Source organism: Ammospiza nelsoni, chromosome 3, assembly GCF_027579445.1.
Source record: "Ammospiza nelsoni isolate bAmmNel1 chromosome 3, bAmmNel1.pri, whole genome shotgun sequence".
Taxonomy (NCBI): Eukaryota; Metazoa; Chordata; class Aves; order Passeriformes; family Passerellidae; genus Ammospiza; species Ammospiza nelsoni.
The window spans coordinates 42,270,647-42,290,986 of NC_080635.1; the positions used below are offsets into that span (position 1 = coordinate 42,270,647).

The following is a 20,340-nucleotide window of genomic DNA, read 5'->3' on the forward strand; positions in this document are numbered from 1 at the left end:
GAAGCAGGCCTGAAGTCTTCCTTCAGCTCATATGAGGGAAAATAAAATTGTTTAAAATTTCATTACTTATAATTGAATCTTAGCTAAAAATGAGGGTTTTGCAGGAACCAGCATACTAACCAACCCATCTGGCTTCCTCAGAATGTATGTGCAAGTATTTAATGAAAACTTCAGATGCATTTTTTAAGTAAGAAAAAGAAATCCATTGAACAAACCTTAACTATGTAAAAAGAGTGTTGGTTCGAAAAGTGTTTTTTTCAAGGATACCTTTCAAATAGTCTCTAAATTGAAAATAAAAATAGTGAAAAAATTACAAAATATTAGGTCTGTCTTTAAAGTCAGCAAAGCAGCAAATGAATTCAAATCAACCAGTGAAGCCTCCAGACAGAGGAGAATTTTCTCATTAAGTCTCTAACAATTTTGGATTAAATCTGGCAGTGGAACTGTGATAACTCACCAAGTTTGATCACTGAATAAAATATTTCTCTGAAGAAGTGTTTTTACATTCATCAGCATTTTTGGCTGATCTGCTCTGTTAGGGGCATTTTCTTGCTGTTGTCCTGAAAGCAATCTTTGATTTCCTTTTCTTAGGACAAAATTGTGCAGGTATTAAGAATTGTTTGTAGATAAAACTCACTTTTTCTGTTACTTCATGAAATGTGCGGGTTTAGTAAACCTCTCTTGTTGCCATCTACACAAAGGTGACAGCTGACTTGAATTACAGGGTAAAGGAGGGCCATTATCAGATCTTAGCAGACAGGTGGAGTTAATGAATACCAAGGAGCATTTTGAAAGCTTAAAATGTTTCTGATATCCCTCACGTTCTTATGCCATATGCAAGATTTAACAGTGTCATAGAGGAGAAAGTACTTTACTGTGGGACAAGCAATGGGTCTTGATTTAAAAAAAAATCTGAATAGTGGTTGAATGATTTTTATCCTATTAAAAGAAAGGCAATGCAGAGGTTCTGGCTGCCTCTTAAGTGTTCTGCACACCCACAATGCACATTTCCACATTTTGCAAGAGAAACCTTTCCTCAAGTTCCAAATGATGGGGAATTGTAATGCTCTGTGGATCTCACTTTGGAGCTCTCTGCATGTCCTCAGCTGCTGTAACAGCTAAGTGCTCTTGGTGCACTTGTGTGATACACAGTGTGTTATGGGAGCAAGGAAAGGATTAGAACTCCACTGGTGGTGTCATGGAATGATGCTAGCTGCTCTCAAGGTGCTGTGTTTCTTCTGTGCTGATCATGTGCCCCTGCAATCTCTCTAGACACTTTTTCACAGCAGAAAAAGTGCTCACTTTACGGATAAAAGTGAACTGATACATCAATATAGACTTGTCATTTCCTTTTCCCAACTTGAACATTTTACATTTTAGTTTTAAGTTTTCCCTGCTTCCATAAGTAGCCTTAAAACCTGAAAGAAGTCAAATATGTTTTGATAAATCCTGAAATTCAGGTTAAAATAGGTAATTGAAATATTTTAGAATATTTTGAAATTTTTTAACAGATAAATGTGTAAGCAATTTTTAAAATTCCTGATGGTCATCATATCTGTGGCTCATTTAGGTGATTTTTATCCTATGTCTTGATTTTAAAGGAATTTTTTTTTAATATCTATTTTTTAAACTATGCTTTTTGTAACAGAGAGGGAGAAATTTCCTGTTATTAAGAAATTCCAAGGGAAGTGGAGAAGGGAAAAATGAAGGGTGGGTATTTTGTTTGGTGTGTGGAAATCTATGTGTATACACTATACACAAGCATTGGGGTATGCACTTGCTTCAAGCTGTGAAAGAAAGTATTTTGTTCCCTGTGTGTTTTCCTAGATGATGCATTCCTGGTGGTCATTATTGAGGTCCCTGTTCCAAGTTTGATGTGCTTGAGCAAGAGGATTCAGTTTTCAGAAAGGTCCTCTTCAGAACCTTAGGATAATGTGTCATTTTTTCATCTGTTTTAGGTCAGTAGCCTCTCTCTGGAGGACTTAAATGCATTTCTGGCACTCGTCCTCTGCCTCAAAGGGAAATCAGCAGCTCAACTGAAAGGCCTGCAGGTATGCACTGGAATAATTATGTAGCGTGAAATACTCATGGAAACCTTGTGATGAATGTTTTGGGGATAAATCATTCTACATTAGTTTTTTTACAGATACAGGAGCTAAGGGTCAGGGTAAAGATGTAGGCTTTTCGTGTGCTATACTTTGTGTGAATACTTATATTTGCTAATCACACAAAAAATTAAAATCGAAGGGACATTTTGTAGTGGTTGCAGTCCTAGAGTGAGCAAATTATTCTCAGATTTCTTCCTTCCTTAGCTTCCAAACTTCCATCTGATGAAAAATTGGTAACGTGAATCCTGTCATACAACATTGCTTCATTTTTTTTACTGAGGAGGATTTTGGTTTTGGATGTGGGTTGTATTGGTATTAAATTTTGGTATTACTGCTTGAGGGAGAATATAAACAGTATAAACCTAACCAGAAAAAAGTTACCTAATGTGACTCACTGCAGTGAAAACCATTTGGATTACACTGTTCTGTAACTATTTGGAAGTTCTTTTAAATATTTTATATATACTCCATGCAAATCTGTTTTTTTCCTTTCTTATCTTCTGCCTTTCTACCTGTGGATTGAAGGTTCCTAGATGGTTACTGCAGAAGAACCATTTAAAAAATTCTTCCTGCGCATGAAATGATGCAAGAGCATTTTTGATTTCTTAGCCTGAAATTGCAATCAAAGTATTAGCAATGTGTAGCACAGACTCCACATGTCAGTTGCTATTTGAGTTGTGGGTTTACATAAAAGTAAGCAGAAAAGGGTTAGAAATTGTTAGAACCTTAATATATCTTCATTCTGTAAATCTTGCTTGTATTTCCAGTAAGTTCCCTGTTTCTTTGAGCAGTCCATGGGAGAATTTTGGAAGTATTTTTTTGTTGATCTCAAGATTACACTCCTGTTACTATCCATTTGTTTCTAGTGCACAAGTACCAAAATAACAAAACCAGTGTGATCCCAGTTCCATTATTTGATTCCTTATAGCAGATGAAGTCCAGGCTCCTACAAATTTCTTCAAAGTCATCACAAATTTGATTTGTAGCTGACTGTGTAACAAAAAGGACGCAATGGAATGAAGGCAATATGGAACACAGCAGAAGTGTAGGATTTATTTCTGTCATACATTACTGCACATAGTGCAGCGCTCAGCATTGGGAGGAACAGTACTTCAAGTCTGCATGGCAGTCATTCAGCAGCAGCATAAGGGAAATCAAGCCCAAGCAGGAAGTGTTGAAACAACTTGTTTATAGATGCATTTACAGGGATTGTTACACAAGTTTCTAAAGTGCTTCTAAGCTTATTCTGCTTGAATTAGAGGCCTTTGTTTGATTCATTTGTGTTGTGGCTCTTTGGAAATACAAATCTGCATCCAAATGCATAACATTAATCAATGTATGCTACTTATCAGCATTGTGCTGATTGAAAGTTGTTCACAAGATTTTGTTATTTGCCCACAAAGCTTATGGCAGATCAGCTGTGCACACAGAGGTGCAGGAAGTGTGAAGCTGGTCTTACACTGTGTCATGTTCCACTTTATGAAGTGGACAGAATGTTGTTGGAATTGACTTTGCATGCTGTTGCCAACTCCTTTCCAAAGTTATGTCACTCTGCTGCTTATATAAGCACTTCATGCACTGTCCCACAATGCCTTCTGCTGTGCTAGAAACCAGCACAAGGTCCATGTAACGTAGCTGAAATTTTTTGTATCAGGCCACTTTGTAGATCAGTTCCTTGTCTTGTTCTGTCAAAATTCACAGTAGTACCTTTGGTAATAGTTTGAGCCAGAATAAATCCTTCTGAAGGGAATAGTGAGGAAAGATTTTGGTCTCTTTCTCTTCTGAGGTTGTGAATACATAAATAGGAGTTTCAAAACTTTCCCTCGTTGCCTTCAAATTAACCTCTTTTCCTGTGTTTTGATGACCTGAATTTCCCTGTGGAAAAAAATTGCTGTTTCTCAGTTGCATGTGTATCTGTGTCGTGTCAAGCTGTATCAAGAATAGAGAACTTAATGATGTCCTGGGAATTCTCTCTTGAAAGGGCGGGGGACTAAATAAATAGAATATCTTATACAAATATTCTAAGAATAATGATCAGTAAAGCTAGCTTTCTGAGAATTACCATTCAAGCATCTAATTTTCAAGATCCCATCTCAGAATAGCTTAAACAGATTTTACTCATTACTGTATTTATTTAGTTATTTTACAAACTTGAGTTATGCTCAATAGAGTTATTGAGTTATTTTAATAGTGAATAATGTTTCAATAGGTATTTAGCAGCTTCATTTTCTAGATATTTGTGCTTAAAAGCAAAGGATCCTAGTGCAATGAATGACACTAGCATGTAGTTGATTAATAAAAGGAGTTTACTGTCAGAAATCAGGAATAGAGTTTAATCTGTTTTCCATAGTTTTTGTTCTCCATTGAAAAGTTAAAAGCAATTCTTAGAAACAGCTAAATCACAGAGCTTCCAAAGAAAATGGTAAAATGAGTCAGCATCTGCAAAATTTTATAAAGATATTTTCTCATTTGCCATTTTGGACTTAACATTATAGTATTATTTAAATGTAGAAATAAATGTTTATTTCTTGTAAGTATTTCTTTGAATAACACTAATTTGATTTTAAAAAATATCTCTTTCTGTAAAGAAGTCAGTTATCAAATATGTTTTAGCAGAATACTTAACTTCCAATCTGAAATATGAGAGGAGATATAAATAGAGCCCGTTCTGATGGAATGAAGAGAGCATTTCAGTCTTCACTTTCACATCTACTTTCTAATATGCTGTCCATATTTCATTGTTAATGAGATCCATAAACCCACAAGTCTATGAAACAGAAAAGTCTATGGTTTGAATAAAGTGGGTTAAAGCCATAAAAAATATAGTTTAGCTCATGCTGAAAGAAAGTGGGCTGTGAACATGTAACAACACTGTACATTAAATATTACTTTCTGAGAATAACATAATGTTTATACATGAAGATTTGATTATTTTTCAAGATCGATGGTTTCAAAATACCAAAATGTGCACATGATAAAAAAGACATTTTTCTGGTTAGATTTTTTTCTAGTTTTCTTGTGGTGCCCCCCTTATATGGTAGATTAGCATTCTACTTTGCCCAAGCCTCCCATAGAGCTTATACATAAGGTCATAATTAAATTTTGGACCCCAGGTTGTCTAGTTCCCTTCTTTCTATTTAAATCTGGTGTGTGGTGTTGGCAAAAAGCCCAGGGAGCCATCAGTCTAACTTGGAGGCCATTGCAGAGGAAAAGAGGCACCAGCAGTTGTGCTTCCAGACTTGTTTCTTACATTGTGCTGGCCCTGGTTGTTTACAAGTGCAATTACAATAATGCATGTAAAATACTGCCCAAACAGGAAAAACTGTAATGACTTATAAACACAATTACAATTTTTCTAAGATTTCACTAAGTATGCGACAATATGAAAAAATTGTGTTGGAAGTGTAAAGCTGTGAATCACATCTTTTCTGAAAGCTGTGACCCAAGATGAGATGGAAAAATTTGGTTAAAAAGGAAATAACTGCAAATCGGTAGATGAATTTTGGGTCCTGATAAATTATTTTAGAAGCAAAATGTATGTTAGAAAATAGGAAATCAAAGTTAATAGCAGGTGCATGGGTAGACATACACATCACTGCTGGAATGCAGGGCATTTGCAAACCCTTGATAGCTTTGCTTTAAAATGTCCCATTTTGCCAGAATATCTGCTTAAGAGTAATGACATCTTCTGTGTATGAGGTATAAGACAGTCAAGCACTGAAGAAATATATTTCTTCAATTTTTTTAAGAGTTTTTTGTTATTTAAAATTGTTACTGATGTGAAATGAGCACAATCATTTTAGATGAAACTATAAGATTCAAAGAGTCTTTGCTACTTGATTGCAAATGAACTTTCACACAATATGTATTAGGTATTATTTAATTAGCTTTTGAAATAATAATAAGAAGCACTCAGCAAACTAGTTAACTAGCTTGAAAGCTAGTTAAAATAGCTAGTTGAAATACATTTAGCAAGAATTTTAGTTGCACAGAACTTTTGAGTGTTTTTCATTGTGCAGTGTCATGGAATCAAAATTACCTTGGTTTACCTTGGTATTATACCAATATTACACAAGGTACTTTTCTCTGAATATTTTCCTGACGGATACTTGGCCACATCCATGTAAAATAGCACTATGTTTTAGAGACATAAGTAGTGGTGTGGATGTCTTGGTAGGGATCCCTCAGATTTAAAGGATGTTGCTACATCTATTCTGTGTTTTTTCTTCTGTGCCATGCAGATTAAAAGACATAAATAATATCCAGATTCTAAACACTCAATAATTTCAATCTCCTGATGTGCTGGCAAGCCAGGCTATGTTTGTCAACACCATTATGTGTGATATTTTTCAAACAGACCCCAAACAGCCTTTGTGAGTTATCTGTATTTGTCAAAATATGATTATTTTAAAAAATCCTTTTCCCCCCCAGGGAGTGTATGTTTATTGTGTCTGTATGACTGTTTCCTAATTAATATTTGCTTGAAGTCTAATTGGATTGAGTAAAACATAAAATGCAAGTAAGAATATTGTAAAGATCTTAGGGATAAACCCTTCTTATATACAAAGGGACCACTTCTGTAATGTACATTAGTAGTAACTAAAATGGAATTTGAGTGCATTCCCAGATGCTTTACTGAATCAGGGTTCATATTCCCTCAAAATTTGCATCTGTCAAAAGTGTTCTAAAAATTATAGTCAGGATTGTAACTGGCAGGTGGTGGAGAGCAGGGGGGGATTGAGGTGATTTGCTGATCTTGGCGTTGCTCCCCAGCCCATTTTCTCATCTGCGGTCTTTAGGTTTCCTCGGTGTTCTGGGCTAATCTGGAACTAAAGTGCAGCAGTGTGGGATGTGATTTCAAGTTGGTATTGGTTCAATCCCTGTTCAAAATTAGAAATAGTCTTCTCATATGCTCAAGATCTTAAATGAACCAGTCCAAATAGAACAGTTCCACTGCACTTACATGGGTCAAACATTAGTGCAAATACAATGATTTTTCTGGAGCTGTAGTTACTCACTGCTTACAGCACTTTTCAAAGACCCATCTCTAAATTTGTGGCTATTTTCATAACCATCTTTTAAAGTTCTGAATAAAGTTTTCTTAGTCTATTGACAACTAGCTCTACCTTTTTTGATACTGTTGGATCATACGCATATTAAAAAGAAATCTTGCAGACAAGGTTGGTGTTCTGCCCCACTCTCCCCTTTTTCTTCTTGACAAAATTTGGTATATTTATGAGTATCATTAGAGTCTATTTTCCTGAACATTTTTTGCAGTTGACGTGAGCCCCAATGCCAGAATTCACATAGCTGTGTCAATTCTATTATATGAAACTGGCACAAATACAAACCACAGCATAACTAGATCTCAGAACTGTCAAGGTTGAAAGAGGCCTCCAAGATCATCTAGTCCAACCATCAGCCCAGCACCACCATATTTACCCCTAAACAACATCCCCAAGTGCCATCTTCAGATGCTTCTTGAACACTTCCAGAGATGGCGACTTCACCATCTCCCTGAGCAACTTACTCCAGTGAAACTTGCAGTAAAAAAAAATTTCCTATTTTCTAATCTTTATCTCTCCTAGTGCAGCTTAAGGCCATTTTTCTCTCATCCTTTCACTTGAAACATGGTAGAAGTGACCAGCCCCCACCTCACTACAGCCTCCTTTCAGGTAGCCATAGAGAGCTGAGTTGTAGGTCATCTCTTCTACTTTGTGAAAAAAATTCATTTATTTACATGGATTCAGTTTGCCCAGGGAGAAAATCTTGCTCAAGGTTTTGAGCAAGGGTCTTAAAAAGAGGATTTTTATTCCTTTGTGGAAGATAGTCTTGCATGTTTCTGCATAATTGTGTTAAGTTTGCTGTGCATTTCTGTGAGTTTTCCCCTTTACTGTCCTGTAGCTCATAATTAGCAAGGTTTCAACAACATGGAAATGCAGCAATATTTCAGTTATAAATTGTTTTTAGACTGTATATAGCTTAAAGAATATTTCAGGATTCTTAAGGTAAAGGACACTCTGGAATTTCAGATAACAAAATTGCTGTTAATTTTTAATCCATGCCAAATAATATTGCAGGAAGTGAAACATGTTTGTTAGTAGTGAGGGTAATAAAGCTCTCCCAAAATATCAAGCAAACTGACAGCTTTGAAAAAGTCAGAGATAACTTATTACAGAGAGGGGAAAATAAATATTTCTGGTATCAATTGGCATTTTCCTGCCAAGTTTGTGTTGGTCAAAGTGTACGTTTACTTCTGAGTTCAATAGTTCTCCCTTCCTTGCATATCGTATGCTGGAAGGAGCCAGCAGCCCGTGGGGGTTGGAGGTGGTGTTTGCATGGCGTGGGTGGGGCTGCTCCCCGCTGCCTTTGAGGGCTGCCCCGTGTCCCCCAGGGCAGGTGACATCCAGGGGCTGCCCCGTGTCCCCCAGGGCAGGTGACATCCAGGGGCAGGGTAGGGAGGGCGCGGCGCTGTCGGGAAGCGGTGGCACGCGCGCACCTGCCCGGCATCTGCTCGGGGCTCTGCACCTGCCCGCGCCTCTGGCACGCCCCAGCGGCAATGCCAGCCGCACATCTGGCCGGGCTGGCCCTGGAAAAAGGAGCAGGTGGCTGTGTGCAGCTTCAGAGAAGCCAAGTGTTTGCTGAAATGAGCCAATGAGACGTGGATGCATTTATAGGCATGTGGCTACAGTGCTTTGCTGGACCTACTGGAGGTTTTCGAATTACTATAGTAGAAATGTTCATCTGGAAGATGTCAGAAACAGCAAGAGCTGATTTGTTCCCTTTCTTTTCAAGTGTGTTCTTGATTGGCATGACCACTGTCCAGGGATTAAAAGTCAAGACAGTGTCCAGTTCCTATCTGTTGCTTCTTCTATGACTTTGGTCCAATTGTTCAGTTTTTAGTTCTTGCTTGTAACACTAGTCTCAATGATATAAGTTTTTTAGCCAAAATTGCTGTGTGAAAGTGAACTTTTAATGTGTTAACATAAAGATTGATGTCATATATGTATTCTCCTCCCCTTCATCCTTGTTTTGGGATTATTTCATTTGATGTTCACTGAGAAACAGCTGAGATGTCCTTGAAGGAACTTTTTCTAAAGAAATGGAGCTGTATTAAGAGAAAAGTGATAAAAGTACATTATAATATCCCTTCCCAGCATTATTTTTTAGCATCCAAAGACATCATCACTTCTTAAAACATTCTAATCGCAATGTTACATGTGAGGAAAGAACAAACAGGGACAATAAACACCAAATGTGTAAAGGTAGTTGTGTATTACCTCCAAAGAAAATTAGTGGTATATGGAGAGATTTAGTTAAGTGTTTACAATCTCATCAGCATGTCAGCATGTTTAACTTTCTAGCAAAATCGCAAAATCATACAATTGTGTGTTGTATTTGTACCCTGAGGCTCCAGTACAATAGAGGAATAGTTCAGCCTAGGAGCAATGGTACGTAGTATTTTTCAATTTCAGGAGGCTGAAAGCATAGTGGTGTTCTGCAGGAAGTTTATTTTGGCACAGCACCTTCTGCATTAGAAAAAAAAAAAAGGAAAAAAAAAAGGTATCCTTTGTTTTAAAATGGCTGGGTATCAGTTCCTGAGGCTGAAATGTTATCAGCAAAGTGCCTGCAGTCCTCCTGGCTGAAGGACTGCAATGCCGAAGTCTGGCTTATTACAGAGCATGCATTTTCTTTAAAACAACATTCTTCTCTGTATTCAGTAAGTATTTAAAAATGGCCAAGTTACTGTCACATTAACTTATTTTTTATTTGCTCTGACATAGTGTTAACACAAGAAAATGTAGAATACTACCTGTAAATAATTTTATTTTCATTAAAAACCTAAATTTTGAGTTAGTTCTTGAATAGCTCAGAAGACCATCTTTATGCAACAGCTGTGTGCACCAAAGAAGGTTTCTCTAATTTCTCTGTATGCATTCATCTAAACCACAGCACGGGGTTGGCATTCTTGTGCAAAAGGCAGCAACTTTCAAGCTGTGTCTGGCAATTTTCCATTTTGAAAGGAATAGGTGTTCTGGAAGTGGAAACTATTGTAGCTTAGTTTCAGATGAAATCCTGACATCTTGAACATCCCTGATCACAGGTTACAGTTTGTCAGTTCCCTTCACAGGTCATCTGAAATGGTGCTGCGTGACTCATTTGATTTGTCTTGGAGCTTGGGATTGTCATGAAATAGAAGCAGACAAGTTCTTCTTTTCCTTCTCAACCTGTGGACTTAACACCTAGAAAATTCCTCAGCCAGAGCTGTTTGCCGGCCCATATCACTTCAAAGGGTGAACCGCAGTATCAACAATCTTACTGTGCAGCTGCTTTGCAATACAAAGAAACTCAAAGGGGGGGGGAATCTACAAAACCTGTATTGCACTGGCAAGCAATATTTGCTCTGCTAGAATTCTCTACACAAGGTACCTTGGTTCAATGACAGTTTTATTTGAAGAGCTTATGACATGAGTAACAGTTGTGATAATGTTTCTGGAAGCTGCAGTGCTGCAGACATGCGAAATTTCGCCAGGTCCAATTCTGTGAAATTCACCAATCTTTCTGTTGTTTGCAGTGTGAAATAAATCAGACCCTTAAGAAATATAAGCTCAATCAGCTTAAGGATGATCCTACATTAGGACAATTGAATAAACCTTGGAGGTCCACTCTGAATCTAGGGAGAAAAATAAAGAATACTGATTTTTAAGCTTAGCTAATTAAGCCTGGGACAATTGTAGCAGCAAACTGAGCAGTTTCAGGCCTAAGCAGCTGTCATTTGCCAGTGGGGTCTGGGGCTGTGGAAGGACAGACTGCATCAGCAAAGGCATCCAAGTACACTCTGCCCAGTAGTTCTGTTGGTGGCAGAATTTTTACACCTGAAACTGTGTTCCATGGACCAGTCCTATGATTAAAGAATCATGATTAATGTGTGGATAAGGACTTCAGGTCAGGAGTATGGTCAGGATGAGGCAGCAGCAAATGAAGACCCTCATTTTGAAGATTTTGGTAATGGAGCTAGACAGTGTAGCGTAGAATACAGAAATATATGGTGAATGTCAGAAAGTAAAAGAGGGGATAAAGTTTGGTGTTTGAAGGCTTACAATGGAAAGTTACTGGGAGAGAAGTGACCTTTTGCATGCTTTCTAAATTTTTTCTCTGTGTCCCCTAATAACGTTTGGATGTGTTGGCCAATTTCAGCTGCATTTGACAGAAATGTAGGAGTCTGAGAGAGCAATACTTACTGCTGGTTGTTTTAAATAGACAGCAGGGAAGATGGAGAGGGCACTCTAAATTGCCCAACAGGATGAAACTTTATTGTGGCATCACTTTTATTAGGGCATCCATGTGAAAGGGAGACATTGCTACAGGCTACAAGTATTTTCAGAGTCCCAAAAAAATAAAATGTATTTCCCTACCAACTAAATTCAGTATTATCTATGTATTGGAAAGGTGAGGAGATTTGAGGATAAGTATGTCACCAAAAACATGAGTAAATATTTAAGACACTAGAAATTAAAATCCATTCACAGTTGTAGAAGGGACATGGCTGCTGGCTGGGCTACAGTTGGGTGGTTAGCTTGGTGACTATAATTCAAAATTGATGTCAGCATTCTGTAGATGTCATAGGTACTGGGGACTGTCACTAGCACTTTTGATCAGAGTTGAGCAGTTGTGGCTAAAATAAAGGAAGTAATGTTATTTCAGTGTTTCTGCAGGTGTTAACATGCTGTCTATTGCAGAATTGAATAAATAAGCTGAGAGGACAAAACTTTTTAATTGTGAAATTAATTATCACAGAAGTCTCACTTATGCTGGGGTTTGTTGTGGATATGATAGAGATTTCTGATAAAAGCAACTGTTTATGAAAATTAAACAAGAAACAAGATGTAATCTTTTTGGAACTGAAGGAGATTTTTTCTAGTTGCAGATTGGTTAGCAGTAATACTTTTGTGTTATTATTTGTGCTTAATGGTGCATAATGGTAAAAGCCATATTTAATTTTTTTTTAAAGTTTACTTCAGTGGTGGTTTTGGTTTAATGTAAATACGAGTGTTTTTCCACAGAGAGGTATCATTTTACATCAAAGTCCTGATAAAACACAGTAAATAAACTTTCCTGAACATATAAATACTAAACAATTGGGTTGTTTACAGCTAAATATTTACTTCAAAGTCTTAGAAGGGTTTAAAAACTGGTTTTTCTAGTTTCTGTTGCAGCCAATGCCCTCATAGGATCTCTTTTCAATCCCCGTTTTCCTTTGCACACACCTTGTTTAAGCAGGAAGAGCTTAATTTAAGCCATAATCTTTCATCAGAATAAACCTTAGTCTGTTTTCAAAATACTGGCACTCCTCTCCCCCCTCAGTTTGACAGGGCCCAGCAGCTTGTTGCTTAAAGCTGACGGATGCCTAGTAAATGCACTATTTCACCAGCCCGCCTCTGCAGGGTGACACTCCTGTAATTTACCAACATTGCGCCAGTGTAGGTATCCTTTTCTCAAGAGCAGAGAGTAGAGTTCCAGTGTGCAGGGGCTTTAGCATCCTTTGCCTGCTCCCACTGGGAATTTATAGTAATGGCTGAAGGCAGGACAGTCTGCTGTCTGTCTTGGGTTGAGGTTGTTTAGTGATGCTTTCCATTGCAGACTTGTCTCAGTGAGCGTTCATCTCTCTATATTTAGAACACGGTGTGCCTTAGAGCTCTCAGGCAAGGCTAAGCCTGACTGTTCTAGTGACAAGTTCCTGAGATAGCATCTACCTGCTGCCTTTATTGCTCAAGCACAAATTGCCTATGGTTAAATATTTGATCATTTAAGATACAGGTGGCTGCTGGGAGAGTTAATGTAAGAAGCAGCAATACTGATGATATACCGACTGAGTTCAAATGGATCTAAAAGGAGTTGGTTAAACTAGACAAGTACACAGATTTTGATCACTACCACTTGAATTCCAGCAGTTTATTGCATGGGACAAATTACATTGATTTGTAACTATTGTTGAATTGATTAATTTTAACTGCCCTTGAGTGTTATGTTTTCCCTTTTATCACAAAAACAGGTATGTTCTTTTATAGGTGGGTGAGGAAGGTGGGGAAGGGAGGAGTGGAGAAAATGTATTATGTAATTTTAAAGCTTTTTCTTTTAAAATTTCTATATCAAAATGTTAGCCATAGTCATGTCTTATGTATTCAACTTCACCACAGGAAGGAGGCAACAGAACAGGAAAAAAGTAAACTCTAACCTATGTAACAATTATTAATACAGACTTTTTACATTGAAAAGGAGCATGCCCAGAATGTTGTTGAAAATCCTACTAAAGGAAGACATTTTAAATTAAATGTTGTATTTAGTACATTGAGATACAGAGGACATGTAAAGTAGCACAAGTAAAGAACTGTGAAATTGTCATAATAATTTTCTCCTTGGTTTAAAGAAATTCAGTTGGTGAAATGTTGCTGTGTTGCTGACATGTGGCATGTTCAGATACTCACCCTCACTTTTCAACTGCCATAGAACCTATTTATCATTTTGACAGAATTTGAAGCTTTTAAACTCCAATCAGTTGAGGGGCAAATTATTTTTTTAGTATGCTCCTGGAATTAGTTTGTGCAGGTTTCAAAATGCATAGAATAAGGTTTACACCTCTATCAAAAAATCCCTTCTGAATCTACAAAGAGTCAGAGGGCTAATAGTATTTCCTTAAACATAAAAGTATTTTTACATCCTGATTATTCTTTAATTATTATTTCATTAGATGAAATTTGAACTGGAAATTTGCATTTCATGTACAAGATCCATGTATTTTCTCTTCCTGTAAGTTAAAACTCTTCAGCAGGATGTGCAGTCTCGGTCTAGACTTGCAGAGTGCTGCTGTGAGCAAACACCTTCCACCCTGCCAGGCCTCTTTCTGTCACCACTGCACATGCACACAGCCACAGAGATTGGCCTGAACTCAGTGATATAAGTCTTCCAGCAAAGAGATTTCTGAAATTGTTAGAAAAAAACTTCATGCATAGTGTTGTGGATGCTGTAGCACTTCTCTTGCGCTTTTCAAGTAACTTACCCAGTTCAGATCAAGCCTCTCATATCAGTAACCTCTGCTGCAATGACGCTAGAGGACTGGGAACTTTTGAGTTCTGAGTCTTCAAACAGGAAAAAATTCTCTTTTTCCCCAAGCGCTGGGAGGGTGGGGAGCTGCCATTGGGAGGCTCAGCAGCAGGGACACAGCAGAGGCAGCTGGTGCAGGAGGGGCAGTTCTCACACAGTCCCTGTGTCTCACACAAATGTCATCAGCTGGTGGTAGGAGTAGCAGCAGTGAGATCACAGGGCTGCATCTCATGTGGTTCACTGGGGTCCTGAGTTTATAGAAATGGTAAAAAGAATGGACACAATTTCCAAAAGGAAGTAATCTCTAGGGTGTAATGCCCTGCAAGACAAGACTTCTTTTCTTTTGGAATTTTCCTCTTCTCATCATGACATCTTAACCTTGCAGACACCAAGCAGTTGTGAGCATTCCCATGGCAAGGCCACTCTGTGGTTTGCCATGTGCACAGCCTCATTGTTACAGACTCACTGTGCTTTCATTTTCTTTCGTTTTCATTGCCAGATATGGAAAATAGAAACTATCCTTTAGTCAATGTATTTCCTATTCTCTTAAAATAAAGAAATCACTGTTGATAGCTCTTGCATTGGTTTTGCTCATACTAATTTCCATTAAAACACCACGCCTTACCTGATATCCCTCACACACACACACAAACCCTCCACCCCCCAATACTAAAGTGCTTTAGGGAAGTCCTGGGCTGATATCCCTAGACAATGAAGTCTTCTAACCATAGAGGCTCTCACCAGCAACATTATTTTATCTTTTTGGTCACTATGTCTCAAGTTTAACTGAAAAGAACACAACTAGGGTTGTAAATGATGTGGACACACTTCCTTAGCAGATCTTTAGGTTTGATCTGGTGATCAGAAACAATCTGGTAAATGCAATGTGAGAATCTCAGCTGCAACATGGTAAGTGACTGTGTGCACTCTAGCAGTTTACTTCAGTACAAATGCTGGTTCACTTAAACCACATTCCTCTTTCAAGTACCCTTCAGCATCGTTAAACAGTTTGCAAACCCCTGCTTTACTTGCCAGAGCAAGAGAGTTATGAGTGTGCATGTAGTTACTAGTCTCAGCTGGCAAAATGGTAGCTGACATCTGGAGGCAATAACTTCCTGAAACTCAATGGCCTTATCCCCTATTGAAAGTACATTTATTTTAAAGGGAGGGCAGGAGAGTGATTCCTTACTTTAATATGAAATGTCATGATCAGAAAAATATGGATCTTTCATTTTCTAAATGATTGCTCTAATTCTAGTGGGAGGTGTCCCTGCCCATGGCAGGAGCTTGAAATTAGATGAACTAAAAAGATAAACTTTAAGGTCCCTTTCAACTCAAACCATCCTACAGTTCTGTGAAATTAGCTTGTGTTGTCTGCATTTGTCTGGATGCCAGTGGTTGTCAGCAGTTGTCTGCACTGGATGAATTTCAGCTACTGACTGTCATTTTGGGTCAGTGCCCTGGTGGTGAGCCTGATGCCTTTCCAGGAATCACTAGAGACAGAATAAGTTCTTCCCAGAGGGCTCTGAACCTCCCTGCCTGGCATCTTCCTGCCTGCAGCTTCATATCTGAGTCCTCTTCTGCTTCTGCATTTTGCAGAAAGCAGCCCATGGAGATGCACCTCGTATCTTCAAGTCAGCTTAACAGAACCCTACTGTCCCGAGTCTGTGGCAGGGGAGAGCCCCATCACAGAGGTCAGCTTCACCTAGTCAAATTTTGCAACAGAACTCAGCTCATTGTATAATAGTGCAGAAAAATTAATTCCTTCACCAGGGTCTGGCTCTATTCTCCAAATGATTTATGATTTTCATTCTTGGATGAAGCTTTGTAGCTCTTTTTTGCTGGCAAAGGTTACCTGATTTTGTTATGTGGGCCTTAGGAAGGAAAAATTCTGATTCATTAGTACTACATTTCACTGATTTTGCTTGTCATTTTTTAAAACATAAGGCAGTGATGCTGTATGTTCATACCTTTAAGTCTTTTGGAGATCTTTCAAGGTGTAAGATGTAGTAATAATGGCCAACCCTTTCCATTGCATTTCAAGCAAATAGTTCACACCTCTGCAGGAGCTAGGGCTAAGACAATTTGAGTCACTTTTTGCCCTTTTTGTTCCGGACTGTTTTGGATACTATTCCATTTCTGGTATAATTTATACCCTAAGGGTACACCAGCTACCAGGGATTACAGCATGGATGGCCACACTGTTATGAATCTCTCCTGATCCTAACAGACTGCTGTGGAACAGACTGGAAAAGGCATTGCCCACTGAGAGCTTTGTACTGTTTAAACAATACTTAAAGTTAGAGTTTCCCCATACTGGATTCAAGGTTTTTATATTTTGCTGTCCTCTGCCACAACAGGATGTTAAATTCACACATCGAGTTTATCTTGGCTGTGAGTTTTAATTGTCTTGTTGAGCTTCTCGTTTTGCATTTTCTAAATGAGGTCACACGATTCCAGTATTTCTTCTGGAGACATCCAGGTTGAAGTGAAATAATTTGACTTTCAGATTACAGTCAAAGGAAATTCTGGAGTGTTTAAAATAAAAGCTGGGATACAAAATAAACTTTGTTCTGTCAAATGCTGCAATTTAAATGATGTCTAAACACTGTAACATTTCCGCGGTAAGCAAACTCTGGAAGGTCAGTGGATCACTGTACACATCAGTTTGTACTCCCAGTTCATGTTTTGCATTCCACTAACAGAACTTTTTTCCCTGCAGAGCTGCTAATGCTTGAAAAATACTGGGGGGGGGGGGGGGGGGGGGGCATTTATTTTGTCTTTCCATTTACATTTTGAATGTATTTGTCTAAAAAACTTGAATGAGATGCTGTATTTGTTGAACTTCACTTCTTCCACTTTATTAATAAAACTAGATACAGAACCGTCAGACAAATTGTGCTGTGGAGTCGAGGACCATCATTGTCACAACATTGGGACAGCTGACCATTTTCTCTGCTGCTTGTGTGTTTATATGGGGTACAAAAACTATATGAGGTGGCTCATATTTCCTCTGTGTGTGTGTGTGTGTGTGTGTGTGTTCCCAGCTGGCACAGGTGGACTCCAGGGCTGTACACCTGGGTGCTGTCCTTATCCGTGGCCTTACCACGCTGCTCATGGCCAACAGTGCCTGTGGCTTTCCATTCAGGATGGAGGATCTGATGCCTTGGGCAGTGTTTGATGGAAAACTTTTTCAAGAAAAATACCAGAAGGCACACCGAGGTTGCTCTATGGAAGAACTTTTGGAAGGCAATGTAAGTGATCACTTTCTTTTAGTTCTGCATCCTTTGTAAAAATGTACCTGTCTGTTTTGTTGATTGTTTTTGTATTCATGTTTACACTTTCCCCCTTTTCTTTGTATTTTCTTATCTTATTCCTTTTTCATTCTCTCCACAAAAAATAATTTTAAAAAAAGTAGAAATACTGAGCTTATGAAGGAAGCTGTAATTTTACCTTTAATTTTGTTCCCACTACTCAGAAAATAATGGAAGGAAAATAGTTGTCAATTTCAAAAATGAAAATGCCCACGATAGTTTTCTAGTACTGAGATATTAATGAGATCTTTCTCCTATAAGATTTTAAGCAACATGTTAAGAACACCTTTAAAAAACCAAATATTTAAGAGTGATATTTTTAAAGGCATTAAGGAACCTAAATTTTGAGATGAAGGTTTGGCAAATTCAAAGAGGAACTTCAAATCAGAAGAAGGTACATTCTTTTAGAGTAGGTAAATATGGGTATTTCGTTTAGAGTCTCACCAAGTACCTTCCTGTATCTCTAAGTACTTATTTGGTTCTCAGTCCCACTTTATCTTACAAATCTGGAGCTTTACAAGATTTGCAAGCTGTGTTACCAGAAGAGCAGTGTGATTTCAGACCTGTCTGGGCAGGGAGGTGCTGCTGAGCACTGTGCCCTGCTCAGGGACACCATGGCCAGGCTCACAGGTGGGGTCTGCTGGGCTCAGTGCCGGACTGTGCTGATGCACTGGGGAAGCCTCAAACCAGACCTGCCTTGTGCCCCACCAGCACAGAATATGTGGAGAGATGCTTGGGTGGATCTGTACCCATCTGGGAAGGTAGCTCTAAAGGCCTTCAATTAATGAGTCTTTCTCAATCAATATGTCTGAAAAGCCTGTACCATTTAATTATTTTTTTAAATGCTTTTACCTGCTACTGAATGTATCACTTGAGGTTAAATTAATTGCAGAGAAAAAATGTTTCAGTTTTGATTTATTTTAATCTTATGCATCAGTGCCAGTTATTTTTATATAACTGGTTATCTTTTTTGATTTTGTGTCCAGCTGCATACCATGCTGGTCTGGAGTGAGGAGTGCAGCTCTTGTAAGTGGGTGGAATGAACATGCTTTTAGCATGAAGGAGGAGAATAATCCTTTCCATATGTGTTCAATCATATGATTTGGACCATAACCTCTATCCAAATCCTGTGGTTCCTATTAATTGGTCTGTTGATTTCAGTAGATTTTGGATTGGTCTAATGGTTCATCCAGGAATTTCATGCAGGACTTTTACAAAACAATAGAGGGTTTAAAGAATAAATGGGAAAATGTTAAAGTATCCAAAATGAAATTGATACTTGTTTTCCTCTTGGGTAGAATTCAGGTTAGTGGGTAACTTTGACAATAAAAATTTAAATCTGTACACCTTTTATATTAATTGATACAGATATTTTTAAATGTGTCATGTAGTATGTTTTAGCTAACATTTTAAAATCTTGTGTTAGTGTTGGAGTTCTATTTTATTCTGTTTTATAATGAAGATGAAGAAATATCTTCCTTTCCTAGAACTGAGTTAGAAATATGTTTGGTCAACTGAAATATCTAGGTTAGAGTTTTTTAAAGCCTGATGCTCTGTTTTAAACAAACTCCAGATAAACTGTTCTGTTGTGAGGAAAAATACTCTAGCTATGTGAACTTTCAGAGTAATTTAAATACCTTTTTCTTTTTAGGTACAATTTTATGGTACATATATGGCAGAGATATGTACCCAGACTAATAAAATAGCTTTCAGCTTATCAGTTTGAGGCAAGAATCTGTTCTGGGGAGAATTGCCAGGAGATGCCAGTTTGCTTGGGAACACTGGCAAGGGAACAAGTATATGTGATTGGTTTTTCCTCTTATTATAATTCAGCTTTAATAAATAAAAATGGTACTTAGTTCCTGGCTGAGCTTAATGTACTGCTGGAAGCCAAGATCTTTCAGCACTTGTTTGTTAACAATCTAACCTTGAGCACCACGAATCTAATCTGGTGATAGTGACAGTACTGTATGCAGAAAAGAAGTTATTCTAAATGGTATGTTTGTTATGGGAAAGAAAAATTATATGAAAAAGTTATTCCTTTGGTTGTTAAGTGCTTGTCTCCTAAGTCCTAGGGTCCTTTCTCTATTATGTGGACAGTTGCATTACTTCAGGCACTTGAGGCAATCTCAGAATCAGTGTTGTTTTGAATCTGATAGGCTTAAATACAGTTAATAGGTTTCTGACAATTACAGTGGAAATACAATCCTGTTTAAATATTTACATGTGTATCAAAAATTTTGAACATCTTAGGGTTTGCTTCCTACCTTCCTTTTGGTTCTTATACCAAAAGAAGAAAATGTGTACACTAAATACAGTTGATATTTTTGTGGGCAAGTTTTTGTGTAGCTCAGCTCTTTGTAGCCTAACAGCTGTTAAAGATAAAAAAATGGACAGCTTGTGATAAGAATAAAAATAGAGCCATCTTGTTTTTTTACAAAATTATGCTAAGCTCATATTATGCTAGTTCTGTTTTTCAAAACTGTAATCATATTAGTTTGTTTATCCACACAGAAAATTGGCTATAATAGTCTCATAAAGAAGTGAGGCAATGATATTATCACTTTATTAGCCTTTTTATTGTGCTTCTCACTAATGAGTATGTTCATGGTCAATTTTTTTAAATTAAAACCAAATTACATCATGGGGTCGGCATAATTGATGTTTTGTTCTTTTCTGATCTCACTTTTCATCCAATCTCCATACATTCTGAGTTTATTCTCCCAGGAATAAAATGAAAGGTTTTTCTCTGTGTTCTTCACAGGCTGGACCCAGATTGTATGGTAAAACAAAATTTTTAAAAAATCTGTGGGTTT

The 20,340-nt window shown here is 37.8% G+C and overlaps 1 protein-coding gene across 2 annotated transcripts in view; it reads left to right on the top strand.

Annotated features, from left to right (window-relative positions):
• Positions 1–20,340, top strand: part of FAM120B (family with sequence similarity 120 member B) — a 47,095-nt gene that overhangs the window by 19,734 nt on the left and 7,021 nt on the right. For both annotated transcript variants that reach the window (XM_059469575.1, XM_059469574.1), the window contains 2 exons: positions 1,959–2,051; positions 17,258–17,464. In XM_059469575.1, coding sequence (XP_059325558.1) covers positions 1,959–2,051; positions 17,258–17,464 — 300 coding nt within the window. The remainder of the gene's footprint in view (positions 1–1,958; positions 2,052–17,257; positions 17,465–20,340) is intronic.